General features: G+C 35.7%; 1 protein-coding gene across 2 annotated transcripts in view; it reads left to right on the top strand.

Annotated features, from left to right (window-relative positions):
* The window catches only part of LOC111048640 (annexin A1), a 61,898-nt gene that overhangs the window by 33,818 nt on the left and 12,533 nt on the right, over positions 1-15,547 (top strand). The window contains exon 6 of one of the 2 annotated variants that reach the window (XM_039440246.1): positions 2,192-2,376. The exons of the other annotated variant lie outside the window; for it this stretch is intronic. Within the exon in view, the coding sequence (XP_039296180.1) occupies positions 2,192-2,376 (185 nt within the window). The remainder of the gene's footprint in view (positions 1-2,191; positions 2,377-15,547) is intronic. 2 annotated transcript variants of the gene reach the window in all.

Here is a 15,547-nt window from a genome sequence, read left to right as displayed (position 1 = left end):
CACAGGGAAGTGTCTTGGGGCCAGTGCTTTACCTTCTCTTTACCAGTGATATTCCTAATCTGGAGGAGAATACCACAGCCACGTTTGCAGACGACACCACCCTACTAGCAGTCGACAGCGATGTTCATACTGCAACAGAAAAGCTCCAGAGATCTGTGAACAAAATACAGGACTGGGCCAGAAAGTGGAGGATGAAACTCAATGAGGGCAAGTCAATTCACGTCAACTTCACCAACAGGAGAGCTGATAAGTACCATCCAATCAGCTTAAATAATATCAACATACCACATGCAAATTCTGCTAAATATCTCTGCATGACTCTTGATGCTAAGCTTCGCTGGAAAGAGCATGTCAAAAAGGAAGAAGAAGAGCTCACCATAAAATAAAAGAAATTCTACTGGCTTATTGAATGAAACACATCACTTTCAATATCAAACAAAGTTCTCCTGTACAAACAGATCTTCAAACCTGTCTGGACCTATGGTATCCAACTGTGGGGCTGCACCAAACCGACTAACATCGCCATCATTCAACGATTCCAAAACAAGGTGCTCAGAAACATCGTTGATGCTCGTTGGTATGTGCGGAACAGCGACATCCATAGAGATCTGGGAGTCAACCTGGTATCCTGTGAGATTCAGCGGTATGCAGAGAGTCATGAAGCACGGCTGGCTTCACCAACACAACAACGTCGAAGCCATTCAGCTGCTAGACAACGGAGGATTGGTGCGGAGGCTCAAAAGGAGGAAGCCATTTGAATTAGTGTAGTGCAAGTGGTTTCAAGTGAAAAATCAGAGCAGTGATTGAGTGAAACAATAAACTCATGCCTTATAGTACTATTATTTAATTCAAGTACATAATATTATCATTAGCAGTAAGAGATTCTAGTGAAAGTTTCACTGTATTTTATTATTATTTAGTAGGTTAGGTTCGATAAAATTTGCTCATTAGTCTCATGACTAGATAGCAATAGTAGAAAAAAAGATTATATCGATGTATCAATTTGGTCAATCTTATTAGTCCAGTCAACAAAGGGTAATCAGTGAAAAGTATGGAAGACAACAATTTTTGACCCTGCAATTCTGTTCAGGGTGGTAAGGAGATAAACATATCGAAAGTCCACACCCCTATCTATGCCTTACCTTATCAGCTGTGCTAAGGGAGTGGAGGTGGTTCAAAGGTACCATTTTTTAGTTTCTTGGACATATCTCAAGAATTATGAGATATAAAGTCTATATAACGTATGAGATATAATGTATATTATAAGACTGAACATCTCAAGTACATTATAATAAACCATACAAAATTGAAGCTCACAAAATTTCCCACAACATTCATTTGATAACTTTCTCCATATTTTCCACAGTTTCGAGATATCTGCTATTGAAGGTATGAATTTTTTGGAAAACAACCCGTTCGCCACCAATTTTTCGCTATTTTTGCTCTTGAACTTGAAAAAAATGAAAAAATCCATAAATCCATACTAATTTTGAACTTATAATATAGAGATAGGGAATAAAATTCTCTTCAGTTTGATGTTTAATTTCAAAATGTTATGCATTTCCATACAACTGTTGCAACAGATTCAGTGTTCAGTTTGAAGTCTACAGTTTTGCAACAAAATATACCAATTTACAACGATATTTGGAGGAAATGTTTTGAACACAATTTCTTATTTTGACATTGCAGCTTTGTTGAAAGTAATAATTAGGAGGTGAACTTATCAAAAGCTCCCTAGGCTTTCGATAAAGATATGAGGGTGGCTTTTACGTTATATTTTCATTTTTACCTACATACCTATATCTTGAGATCAATGTGTTTCACTAACATAACATAGCAGAAATGAAGCTTGATAAATTCTCCACAAGCTTTGTCCAGTATAAGAGGTTTGTGATATATCCAATAGCTTTCGAGATATTCGCAAAATTAACATTGTGATACAGCCTGAAATGTGGTGAGCTTTTAATTCGAACCACTACCGTAGCTGTTCCAGTAACTGAAGTTCTGTCTTGATTAATTTAATGACCTCATATGGAACTTTTCATCACAGATACAAGCGTTAGTATCATAGATACTATCTTGTCTGTGGTTATATGGAAGGTACCGATACGGTAGATTAGTCAAAAATTTGAATATTAAGTAGGTACTTTACTTTGAATGAAAATGAATATAGAAAATGTTTTCCTTGCAGTGAATTTTGCCACGGACCCTTTCAAAACCTTTGCAGAACAAATAAATGAAGATATAAAGGGAAAAAATGATTTTGAAGATTCTGCATGTCCAAGGATTTTAATTTCTAGGAGTGAGATAGATATGGCTGATATCCGAACTGCCTATGATGCAGCTTATGAGAATGGACTTGAATGGGCTCTAAGGGTGAGTGAGAGAGAGAGAGAGAGAGAGAGAGAGAGAGAGAGTGAAAGAGAGAGAATTGAATTGAATTATTGCCTCTATTAAGGGCGGAGTTGGGGACTCTAGGTGGGGGCGCGACAGTCGAGGCCTGCGACAGTAGAGGACTGTTTTTCAGTCCTCTACGGTCGTAGGCCTCGACTGTCGGGAGTGTACGAAAATTGAAGAGTCCTCTACTTTCGCCTAACGCAGGCGACATTTGAGGCCTCTTTTTCAAGAGTCGCAGGTCTTGACTGTCGGGGCTGTACAAAAATGAGAGAGGCCTGTCGCCTAATGCAGGCGACATATGAGGCCTCTTTTTCAGGAGTCCTCTACCGTCGCTGGCCTCGAATGTCGCAGGTCTCGACTGTCGGGCCTGTACAAGAATTAGAGAGTCGCTTGCAGCAGACGACAGTTGAGGACACATCCTACTGCAATACCAGACTGTACCTGTACTAATGGGTCAATAGTGCATCATGATTTAGTGTATAATAGATGTTATGAAATACATTCTGTAATGATTATAAAATCTGATTTGTTGAAAACCAAATAATGGAAACTTCCTTCATAAAAACCATATTAACTTTGAAGGCTTATCTTTAAAGACGTTTCAGAACGAAAAATAGGCCTATGACACTTGTCGGTATACAGGCCATCTTTGTGAAGGATTCAGTCGAGTATTTCAAGCGTGATGAGCTCACAGACAAACAGACAGAAAGACAGACACCATCTTATAGATAGATAGAAGATAGATAAATATTTAGATTTGTCAATGCAGAAGTAATGGTTTCCCATTACTTGAAAATATGTTTAGGGACCACCATCCAAGTACTGGAATGTATATCATATCAAACATACTACCGGGTGAACAAAATGCGCTTTTTATTTGATAAGACTTGACCACCTTTGTTGACGTAACTTAATTTGAGGGTGGAAAGATGCGGGTCTCTTTATTTTACATGCTGAACTTAATAGAAATAAAAGTTCATTTATTGACATAAAACATTTTCCAATGCATAGTCAACGTCAAAACAATTTGAAAGTTACAAAATGAATAAGCTTCAGAGAATAGAAAAAGATTACAAAGTACGATGGTTAGAGAAATAACCTTCTTATATTATAATCTAGGAAGTTGATTTAAATAATCGGCAACTTTATATAAACATTCTTTCTTAAAAATATTTTTTACTGTGTTTTTGAAAACCATACACGAAAGATCTCTAAAAATTACTATATTATTTTGTACCTTTGTAAAGCCACCTTTTTTGAGATCTTGCAATATGTAGAAATTCAGTTCTAAAGGTGCGTACAGATATATGCGCCGCGAACATGAGCAATTCACTTTTAATCAGCTGACTATATCTGTATTTTTACAGAAACGGTATAAGATATAGATATAAAAAGCTTGGCATCAGCTGATTAAAAGTGAATTGCTCATGTTCGCGGCGCGTATATCTGTACGCACCTTTAAGATATTTCCTGTACCTAGTATTTATAACTCGCACTTTGAGCTCGGCAGGGGGCTTCGCCCGCGGCACCCCTGAAAATGTTTTCCTGATTCATAATTTATTTTTGTTTAAATTTTTTTTGGAGAGGCTACTTCTCTTTTCTTCAATACTAAAAAGCTGTGCTGAATGACTCAGACTCACAACCTGCTATCTCTAGAAAATATTATTGGTGCAACTTCTTACTTGGGTTGACATTACTCTTTCAATAATTGTTTGTGGACAAATACACGTTGAAAGTAAACGCATGTTTGTTCTACCTGAGAGCTTGAATAATTTCATTTATAAACTATGATAGAACTTTATTGTACTAGGCTATAAATTAAAAATCTATGGTGACCTTACCGTACGTAAATATAACAAGGTAAAGTTATAAAGTCTCCTCCCCAAATTGTCAGCCCCATCACCACTTATCACTATTAATTTTTTGAATAATCTTCATTTTTAGTAGAAAATTAAAGATTGATAGTATGGATGGGGATGAAGCCCTGCCAGCCACTAGTAGTCGGCGCCTATGATCATTGTAATTTCTCGCTATTCATTACATCTGTATCAGCAAAAAAATGGGACGATGACAAGCTGGGCTGCCGACAAAGTGGGCTGACGACAAACTGGGCTGACGACAAAGTGGGCTACCGACAAAGTTGCACGCCGTCAAACTGGGCTGCATTCCTTAGAGTGCCAGTTTGGCGGTGCATGAAACGACAAACTGGCATTCCCGAGATTTTGTCACCAAACGACAAAGTTGCACGCCGCCAAACTGGGCTACTTTTAAGTCCTGATGTGATTAGTTTATACATAGGTGCTTTACAAACAGATACATGCTGGGACTATGAAGACAAAGTACTCTTCATATTTGCAGAAGACATAGGTACATTATACTTGATAAATTATAAATAATTATAACAAGAAGGGGGCCCCCTAGTTTGAGAATTTTAACCAACCATTTTTTCACATCGCTTGATAACTGATTCTTCTTAGGCCTCCAAGGCAGTTCAAAAGTAATATGTATGAAAAATATTGAGGACGAAGACTTTGCAAATGTTTCTGTTATCTTCAAATTAATGTAGTTGATGAGATTTTTATCACAATTGATATGCCTACTCCAACAGAATAATGATAATGTTCTGCTTACATGATCTGAAATGTGTCATAGGCTGCTAAACTCGAATTTTCAACTCCAAAAGCTTCTAAAATTGATTCCAACTAGCAAACAAAAATATTCTGATAGACTGCTATATTCTAAACAATCTTCATTTCTGATGAATTTCCATTCATTATTGAATGAACTAGGCAAATGTGGCTTTCTGGTGCTGAGAATATAATGTAGAAATTTCTCTTCAAACACCAATTTCGAAACAATCAATTGACAATATTGCATCTAAAGGTGCGTACAGATTTACACGCCGCGAACATGAGCAATTCACTTTTTATTAGCTGATGCCAAGCTGTTTATGTCTATATCTTACCGTTTCTGTAAAAATACAGATATAGTCAACTGATTAAAAGTGAATTGCTCATGTTCTCGTCGCGTATATCTGTACGCACCTTAATAGCCTACAAGCTCTCACACTGGAATGTGTTTCGAACTTACAATAGTGAAGCACTTACAGTATGGTAGAACAATAGAAGAACTTACAATATGGTATATTCATTCCGTGCTCATACTCAGTACTTATCGATCAATCTCCATTTGTCATCTGTAAATACTGCCTCTTTCTCACCCAATTACAAATGCAGTGATAGCACCCCACCCAATGACCGCAGGGTATACTCAACCTGCTGGCTTCATATTTTGTGCAAAACAAACAGACATTTCGCCCATTACCAACAGTTAATTCCTCTTGCTCGTTCAAATCTGCCAGCAGGTGAGTAACTTGCTGATCGACAAACTCTGCGGTACACATCTCGAAAGGTGTGTTTGGGTTGAATGATTTCACCACAAACCTGTACTCCTTCAATGATTCATCAACCAACTTATTCTGATTTTCAAGTTGGTTTGTTTCTGTTTCTTCAGTCGTTTCTTCATGAAGAATTCCTACTGTCCTATTACAAAACATTGTGATCAGACTTCAAATAAAAAAGAAGAGAGGTAATTATGAATCTTTGAATGAAATGAGAGCATGAATGCACCAAACCCTACCAAGCTGGTGATCTTATGCTGATGTATCATTTATTAATGATGACAGAAGCCTCGATTCAAACAAATAGAGATTGATTGAGCCTTTATTAGGGCGGAATTATGACTCCTGGTCCTCTCTGCCACACAACCCGAGAGAGAGAGAGAGAGAGAGAGAGAGAGAGAGAGAGAGAGAGAGAGAGAGAGAGAGAGAGAGAGAGAGAGAGAGAGAGAGAGAGATGAGATTGATTGAGTACTTTATTTATGTAGATTACAATATATACTGGCTTTTACACTCATATACAATAGCTCACAATACAGCAAAATTATAGATGAATTTACATAATATAGACTAAGAAAATAATTATTGAACTGTATATGATATGAAAAGGTAATTTGTAATATAATAACTATAGATAATTATATTGTTATGCATCTACATAAATTGGCGGAACTTTGGACATATCAATGTCCATTCTTCAGAAAGAATATTAAAAATATCCTCCCCACTAACTCTCTACCAAAACGTTAATTCAATTAATTAAACTAAGGATTTATTTATTAATGAAATTTTGTGAAAGTTTTAATTAATATAAATATTTAAGAGGGAAAAAAACAGAAAATTGATAGAGTAAAATAATTATATAGGTAGATAAGATCAAATTATTGATTAATAAAATGAAGTAGGCTGAAAGTAGATCAGGGTAATCAACTTTCAGTAATATACAGCAGTATGCAGTGGATAATTGAAATAACATGAGTTTATATAATATATATATATATATTATATATATATATATATATATATATATTATATATATATATATATACACTCATTCTAAAACAGGTTCAAAGGTTTGTATTTGTTGGATGGGTGGGGGATGGATGTCATGTGATCGTTCTAGGACCGGACAGTTTCAGTCATTTGTTCCAAAAGATGTTTTTTTAAAGTCAGGATGAAGCTCGCTTGGCTCTCGATGGACCTGAAAGAAACAGGAAGTGCATTCCATGCACGACAGGCACTGACTGAGAAGGATTTTGTGAAAATAGTAGTTTGATGATTGGGTATCCTTAAAGTACTTTCTCCGGTTCAAGTATGTGAAGCATCTATCCTCCTACCTTCAGAGACAAATTTGAAATCATCTTTAAAATAGTTCGGATTACCGTATTTCAAGATATCTCTAACAAGCTTGACTATTCGAAAAAGCCGTTTATCTGGAAGTTTTAATGTTGAACTAGCAATGTGGGCTGGGGTGATATGATCATGGCGTTGGAGAGAGTAGACGAAACGTAGACAATAATTTTGGCAACGCTGTAGTTTATCATTCAGAGTGACTTGCATATCGTTAAGAACAGAATTACAATACATTAAATGTGGGAAGATGAGAGATTGAACCAGTAATAATTTAATGTTTCTGGGGAGAATATCGTGCATTTTCTTCAATGCATGCATGGCTGAGAATACCTTTTTACAAGTTTTGTTCACTTGTTCTGACCAGTCGAGAGTATTTTTCATAATAATGCCTAAATTTTTTACTGAGCTACAGTGAGGAATTACCGTCTACACTAATTTTGTGAATCGATTCAAGGTCAATATTGTTTATAAGACGAGAATATCCAATAATAATGTGTTGTGTTTTGATGGGATTAAGCTTAAGGCCATTTTTCTTTGTCCATTCCACTATCGAATTGATATCCTGATTCATTATTCCCACTGTTTCATTAATTTTGGTATGGGACAGCTTTAATATATTTGAAGGTCGTCTGCATAAGTATGGAAACTAAAGAATTTGATAATGGAAGAAAGGTCATTAGCATACAAAGTGAAGAGGAGAGGGCCTAAAATTGAACCTTGTGGTACTCCATGCATAACGTTTTTCCAAGTAGATTTATTGTCACCGACAGATACACATTGTTTCCTACCTAATAGATAGGATTTAAACCAAACTAACGAGTTGTGACTGAAACCAAGAATAGCCAATTTATTCAGAAGGACTGTTTGATCAACAGTATCGAATGCTTTAGAAAAATCAAATAGGGTGAGGATGGAGCATTTTCTTTGGTCCATAGCTAACCTTATATCATCAGTGACACGAAGCAGAGCTGTCTCAGTTGAATGGAATTTTCTAAAGCCTGATTGGAAGTTATGAAGCTTACTATTGTTGTCTAGAAATTTTACAACTTGAGCATGAATGAGTCTTTCCAGCACTTTGGACAATGCAGGTAAAATACTGATTGGTCTAAAATCCTCAACTTCATTGGGTGATGGAACTTTATTTAGAGGGTGAACCAGAGCAAACTTCCAGTTTTCAGGGAAAATGCCTTCTTCAAGTGACTTGTTGAAAATATATGTAATGGTTGGTGAAACAGCAAATAACATCTTCTTGATAAATTTAATAGGAATTTTGTCTACACCCGTAGCATTACTATGAATATGTTGAATTGCTCTGAAAGTGTCTTCTTCTGAGATTGGATGGAAATGAAATTGATCAGTAATTGGTAAATCTAAGTTTGTAACCTGCTTTTCAAGATCATTGATATGATTAGCAATGACAACTTTGTCGCGTTGGTTAGAGTGTGAAACGAAATGGTCATTTATATTGTTCAATGGTAAGTCAATTTGTGGATTCGATTTCTGTTTGCCAAGCCCGAATCCTTTTATTCCCTGCCAAAGTGATTTAGAGTCTTGTCTATTGTTTGTCATAAACGAATTCAAGTACCTAATCTTTGAGTTCCGTAATTCCTGTTTAACTCTATTTCTAAGGCTCCTATACTCTATCAAACTGTCCAAGTCAAATGTCTTTTTAAATTTTCTATGTGCTTTGTCTCCACGTCCCATCATCTTAAGTATGTCTTCAGTCATCCACGGTACTCGTCGTTTTCTATTAATCCTCCTTGTCACATAAGGTGCATGTTTGTCATACAAAGTCAAAGTCCAATTCTCGAAAGTCTTGACCATGTCATCAACTGAGGGTAATGCTTCAATTTGATGCCATGGAGTCTGAGCCACATCAGTCAGGAAGGCGGCTTCATCAAAGTTTTTGAAGTCTCTATAAGTGATAATTTTCTGTTCTGGCTTAGGTATCTTATGGGAAAGTACACAGTAGATCAAATCATGTCCAGAAATAGCTGGGACTGGGATTTGGCCTGCTTGAACAACCTCGTTAGGATCACTAACAATGAGAAGGTCAATGAGTGTGTCAGATTCATTAGTATGATGAGTTGGATCGAGAGGTAAAATAGTCATGTTTAGGCATTAGAAAATAGTAGTCAGTTGAAAGTAGTCAAAGTTACGATTTGTCATGTTCAAATCGGTGTTCATATCCCCCATAACTAGTATACGGCTATAACAAGGCATAAGAGAAAGCAAGGCACTTTCAAAATCTGTAAAATGACCTTTTTTTCGTGGGCGATAACAGATACCAACGAGTAATTTATCAGTACTAGATAAGGATAATTCAAGTAGCATAAACTCTGGTCTGGAACAATACTCTTGTTTAGATGTGATTGAAACTTTTGTTTTGATACCATCTTTCACATAAATTGCTACACCCCCACAAGCTTTATTTAATCTATCATTCCGGAAAAGATTATATCCAGGTAATGCAACAAAATTTGATGAAATACTAGGCTTCAAAAATGATTTGGAAATTCCAATTATATTGAAGTCCTGAAAATGGAAGATTGCTCTGAGTTCATCAATGTGGCAGCTGGGGGATTGGACGTTAAGGTGAGCAGCCTTGAAAAGTTTTTTGGAAGAGTGGAGCTTATTTGCTAGAAACATACCTGCATCATTATTACTATTATTGAAATAATCATACCTACTTGAAGGCGAGCGAGCTGACGTGTCAGTGAGAGGCATCATGGAAGCAGCAGACCAATCATGAACCGACCTCAGAACGACACATGACGGGGAAAATGGGGATGAAACTGATAAAACTTAACCTAAATGAAAAAGTCTCTTGATTCGAGTGCATCCTGTATGCCTTGACAGTTCTTCTCCCATCACTATTTTAAAATCACTAGTTCAAAAAATTCACTGAACACATCAATAAGATGTAGATGTTGTGATCTGTGGAGATACGGTGATGAATAATCCTAATGGTGAATAAGATGAAGATTGAGGAAGAACTGGTAGTGGGAAGATCTAGTCCAAGTTGAGATAGAGCGAGTAGGTATCCAGTAGTGGAAGAATCGAGTCCGAGTGGAGGTAGAGCGAGAAGGTATCCAGTAGTGGAAGATCGAGTCAAAGTGAAGATTGTGCGAGTAGGAATCCAGTAGTGGAAAGATCGAGTCCAAGTGGAGACAGAGAGAGATGAAATCCAGTGGTGGAAAATCGAGTCCAATTAGAGATAGAGAGAGATGGAATCCGGTAGTGGAAGATCGTGTTCAAGGTGGAGATAGAGCGAAATGGATCCATTAAAAACTGCAAAAGAGAAGAAAAAGCCAGCAGAAAAACGAAAAATCTTTGAAGAAAGTTATCAATTGAGAAAAGATACATAATACAACTGATAATGAATAATATTTGCATAAAATGGAAGAGGAATAGTATGATTTAATGTGAGAAAGAACCGAATATAAATATGGATATTAGTGGAAAGTAATCAGATAGAAAGAAAATAGGTAAAAAGAGAAATAGAGCTAGAAAGAGAAACGAACATTTGAACATTTGGATAGCTAGTGGGAAAATCACAGGGAAAATAATGATAATAATAGGGGAGAAGAGAAGAGAAAGAAGGAATGTGCATAATTGAGAAGAGCTTATGAAACTGAACTATAGAATAAGAAACAGAACATCACATTGTGATCTTGGATTGATCAAGGAAAGAAGAAGGAGAAGAAAAGAAAAAGAAAGGGGAGGAGAAGAAGAAGAGGAAGAAGACGAAGAAGAATAGAAAAGAATAATAATCATCATTGCAAAAGTCACAAGTCACAAAAATCACAAAAATCACATTGCAAAATTACAACAATATTCTAGTAATCATAATAACTATAAGATTAAGAAGAGAAATGAGAAAGAAAAATAAGAAGTAAAGGAGACACTTGCGAAAGAGCTAGATTATTTTAGATGAGTTTTAAATAGGATTGAACGGTGAAGTTTAAAAAATATTATATAGTATTAGAAGTATAATTAACTTTTGGGAGTTGCAATAACGATAAAAGTAGTAGATTGAGTACTGTAATATTTTAGTGATGAATGTCTAAGATAACGTGAAATGAAACACAGCCCCTTTATAAGCATATGAACAGACTACCCACCCCTCTGTTCTATCAATAACTCTTCACACATTAGCTTCTATTGTTCGAGCTGTGGCAATAGTAGAAGATATCATTATGTACACCTAATTTAGAAGAGATTACTATCTATACCTATAGATTACATCTATATCTATAACGTATGTTAATAATCCAATTTATTTGAAATTCAGCATTTCGAAAATTATTAATTATGGAAATAATTTTGGTAAGAGATATAATTATTAGTAAGACTAGAGATAATGATTTTCTTAGTACCCTCTGGAGAAAAGTAGTTGATGCATTGAACGTAGTTTTGGGAATTGATATCAAGATAAATTATTAATCAGTATTAACAAATGTGGATCTCTTCCGTTTGAAATAATTGCCTTGTATACAATCATAAATTGTAGTGGAAAGATCCATTTATAGAACAGAAAGACAGCTCATGGAAAATGCCAAGGTATATCTACTGTGAAATCTATTAATACAAATTTCCTATTATTGTATAGAAGGGCACCTTAGTCATCAAATCATGAAATGATTTAATTTACCTTTATTTTTTGAAGGTCGGTCATCCTCTCGACTGTGTGGACCCTCTTGGATCCTCCCTCGCCAATAGAGATCTTAATCCTCCCGTCAGATGACCAGACATTCCTGTGCCCATGACGGTCGGCCGTCGCCGTCATGGTGACGCCGGAACCCTTCAGCTTCCTCTTAGCGTCGAAGATCATCTTTCACCCTATTTGATTTTTCTAAAGCATTCGATACTGTTGATCAAACAGTCCTTCTGAATAAATTGGCTATTCTTGGTTTCAGTCACAACTCGTTAGTTTGGTTTAAATCCTATCTATTAGGTAGGGAACAATGTGTATCTGTCGGTGACAATAAATCTACTTGGAAAAACGTTATGCATGGAGTACCACAAGGTTCAATTTTAGGCCCTCTCCTCTTCACTTTGTATGCTAATGACCTTTCTTCCATTATCAAATTCTTTAGTTTCCATACTTATGCAGATGACCTTCAAATATATTAAAGCTGTCCCATAACAAAAATTAATGAAACAGTGGGAATAATGAATCAGGATATCAATTCGATAGTGGAATGGACAAAGAAAAATGACCTTAAGCTTAATCCCATCAAAACACAACCCATTATAATTGGATATTCTCGTCTTATAAACAATATTAACCTTGAATCGATTCACAAAATTAGTGTAGACGGTAATGACATTCCTCACTGTAGCTCAGTAAAAAATTTAGGCATTATTATGAAAAATACTCTTGACTGGTCAGAACAAGTGAACAAAACTTGTAGAAAGGTATTCTCAGCCATGCATGCATTGAAGAAAATGCACGATATTCTCCCTAGAAACATTAAATTATTACTGATTCAATCTCTCATCTTTCCACATTTAATGTATTGTAATTCTGTTCTTAACGATATGCAAGTCACTCTGAATGATAAACTACAGCGTTGCCAAAATTATTGTCTACGTTTTGTCTACTCTCTCCAACGCTATTATCATATCACCCCAGCCCACATTGCTAGTTCAACATTAAAGCTTCCAGATCAATGGCTTTTTCGAATAGTCAAGCTTGTTAGAGATATCTTGAAATACGGTAATCCAAACTATTTTAAAGATAATTTCAAATTTGTCTCTGAAGGTAGGAGGATAGATGCTTCACATACTAGAACCGGAGAAAGTACTTTAAGGATACCCAATCATCAAACTACTATTTTCACAAAATCCTTCTCAGTCAGAGTTCTCCGGTTCTAGTATGTGAAGCATCTATCCTTCTACCTTCAGAGACAAATTTGAAATCATCTTTTAAGTAGTTCGGATTACCGTATTTCAAGATATCTCTAACAAGTTTGACTATTCGAAAAAGCCTTTGATTGGGAAGCTTCAATGTTGAACTAACAATGTGGGCTGGGGTGATATGATCATGGCATTGGAGAGAGTAGACGAAACGTAGACAATAATTTTGGCAAAGCTGTAGTTTATCATTCAGAGTGACTTGCATATCGTTAAGAACAGAATCACAATACATTAAATGTGGGAAGATGAGAGGTTGAACCAATAATAATTTAATGTTTCTAGGGAGAATATCATGCATTTTCTTCAATGCACGCATGGCTGAAAATACCTTTTTACATCTTTTGTTCACTTGTTCTGACCAGTTAAGAGTATTATTCACAATGATGCCTATATTTTTAACTGAGCTACAGTAAGGAATGTCATTACCATCTACACTTATTTCGTGAATCGATTCAAGGTCAATATTGTTTATAAGACAAGAATATATCCAATTATAATGGGTTGTGTTTTGATGGGATTAAGCTTAAGGCCATTTTTCTTTGTCCATTCCACTATCGAATTGATATCCTGATTCATTATTCTAACTGTTTCATCAATTTTTGTTATGGGACAGCTTAAATAGATTTGAAGGTTGTCTGCATGAGTATGGAAACTGGAGAATTTGATAATGGAAGAAAGGTCATTAGCATACAAAGTGAAGAGGAGAGGGCCTAAAATTGAACCTTGTGGTACTCCATGCATAACGTTTTTCCAAGTAGACTTTTTGTCACCGACAGATACACATTGTTCCCTACCTAATAGATAGGATTTAAACCAAACTAACGAGTTGTGACTGAAACCAAGAATAGCCAACTTATTCAGAAGGACTGTATGATCAACAGTATCAAATGCTTTAGAAAAATCAAATATGGTGAGGATGGTGCATTTTCTTTGGTCCATAGCTAACCTTATATCATCAGTGACACGAAGCAGAGCTGTCTCAGTTGAATGGAATTTTATAAACCCTGATTGAAAGTTATGAAGCTTACTATTGTTGTCTAGAAATTTTACAACTTGAGCATGAATGAGTCTTTCCAGCACTTTGGACAATGCAGGTAAAATACTGATTGGTCTAAAATACTCAACTTTATTGGGTGATGGAACTTTATTTAGAGGGCGAACCAGAGCCGAGAGAAAGAATGAGAAAGAGTGAGCGGGGGTGAGGGTGTGAATGAGAGAGAGAGAGAGTGTGTGTGAGAGAATGAGTGAAAGAGAGAAGAGTAAAAGAGCGCTAAAGAATAAATCAGTCAACGTTCTAAATAACAATACGAAAATTACATTGACCCATGTCAGATGGACATCTATAGAACTAATCACTCGCCGGAAGCCCTTAACTAATTCCGTTTTGTAGTTTCTGCAATCCCTCCCTGTTTGGAACAATATTCAAAATTTCCTTGTGCTAGATACAGAGTGGCCCAAAAACTTCGTATTTTCGGCTCATTTTCCAGTTCTCAGCTATTTCTGCCAAATCTTGTAATCGGACATGGCATGAGGTGCCAACCACCATTTAAATGGAGGTTTAATATTGTTAAATTATTAATAGGTTAGAGTTATCAATAAAAATAATACACAAAAAACTATGTCAATACAATATAATATAAAACAATATACAGGGTGTTTCAGAAGTAGTGTCGAGAATTTTAGGGTATTGTACCTGGATGCTAGGAGACTACAAATGTCATATTTGAAGTGTCCAAAACTCAGCGGTTATCCTTATAGCTGCCATTTTGTTTTTTTCACTTAAAATTTTTATCTCAAGAACGAAATGTTGTATTGATCTGAAATTTGGCATGAATATTTATGCTATAAAGACTCAACTATAAAAAATAAAAAAAAAATTTTTCGTTGAAATTTTTCAAAATGGCGGCCATTTTAAATTTTTGATGGCGAATATCTCGAAAACCGTCCATTTTACAGAAAATTTACAAGAGACAAAAAAGTTAGCAAATTTTTTCACGATTCCAATGATACCTAATTTATTAAGATTGGTCGAAGAATAACAGAGAAATTAATTTTTTTCGTACTGCATGCATGACCACTTTTCACCATTTAAAGATCAATATTAATTGTTTAATTCAGATGTATTTAAGATGAAGCTTTGAAACTCGGTATGGCTCCATATGGGCAAACAGATGATTTTACAATGGTTTTCAGATGATAATGTTTGTCTTGTAAAAGTATTGTTGTTTCATTAAAAGTAAAGAACCAGATGTAGTGCTTCCTATTTCTTAGTCTCACGTTTCCTAGGTCTTATTTCTATCTTAAATTTCCAGTTTCAATATTTTCTTACGTTGCTTCTACACAAATATTTAATTATTGTAATGGAATTTAGTTCGCTGGAGTACACCGATATTCACTTCATGTATGGAGCAGCTCTTGGCAATGCGACCGAAGCAAGAAGAATGTATGCAGCTGCATTTCCAAACCGCCGTCTCCCTT

The sequence above is a fragment of the Nilaparvata lugens genome, chromosome 13 (genome assembly GCF_014356525.2).
Source record: "Nilaparvata lugens isolate BPH chromosome 13, ASM1435652v1, whole genome shotgun sequence".
In the NCBI taxonomy this organism is placed as follows: domain Eukaryota; kingdom Metazoa; phylum Arthropoda; class Insecta; order Hemiptera; family Delphacidae; genus Nilaparvata; species Nilaparvata lugens.
Note: the sequence above shows the minus strand (reverse complement) of the source record. Positions and strands in the feature narration are given on the sequence as shown.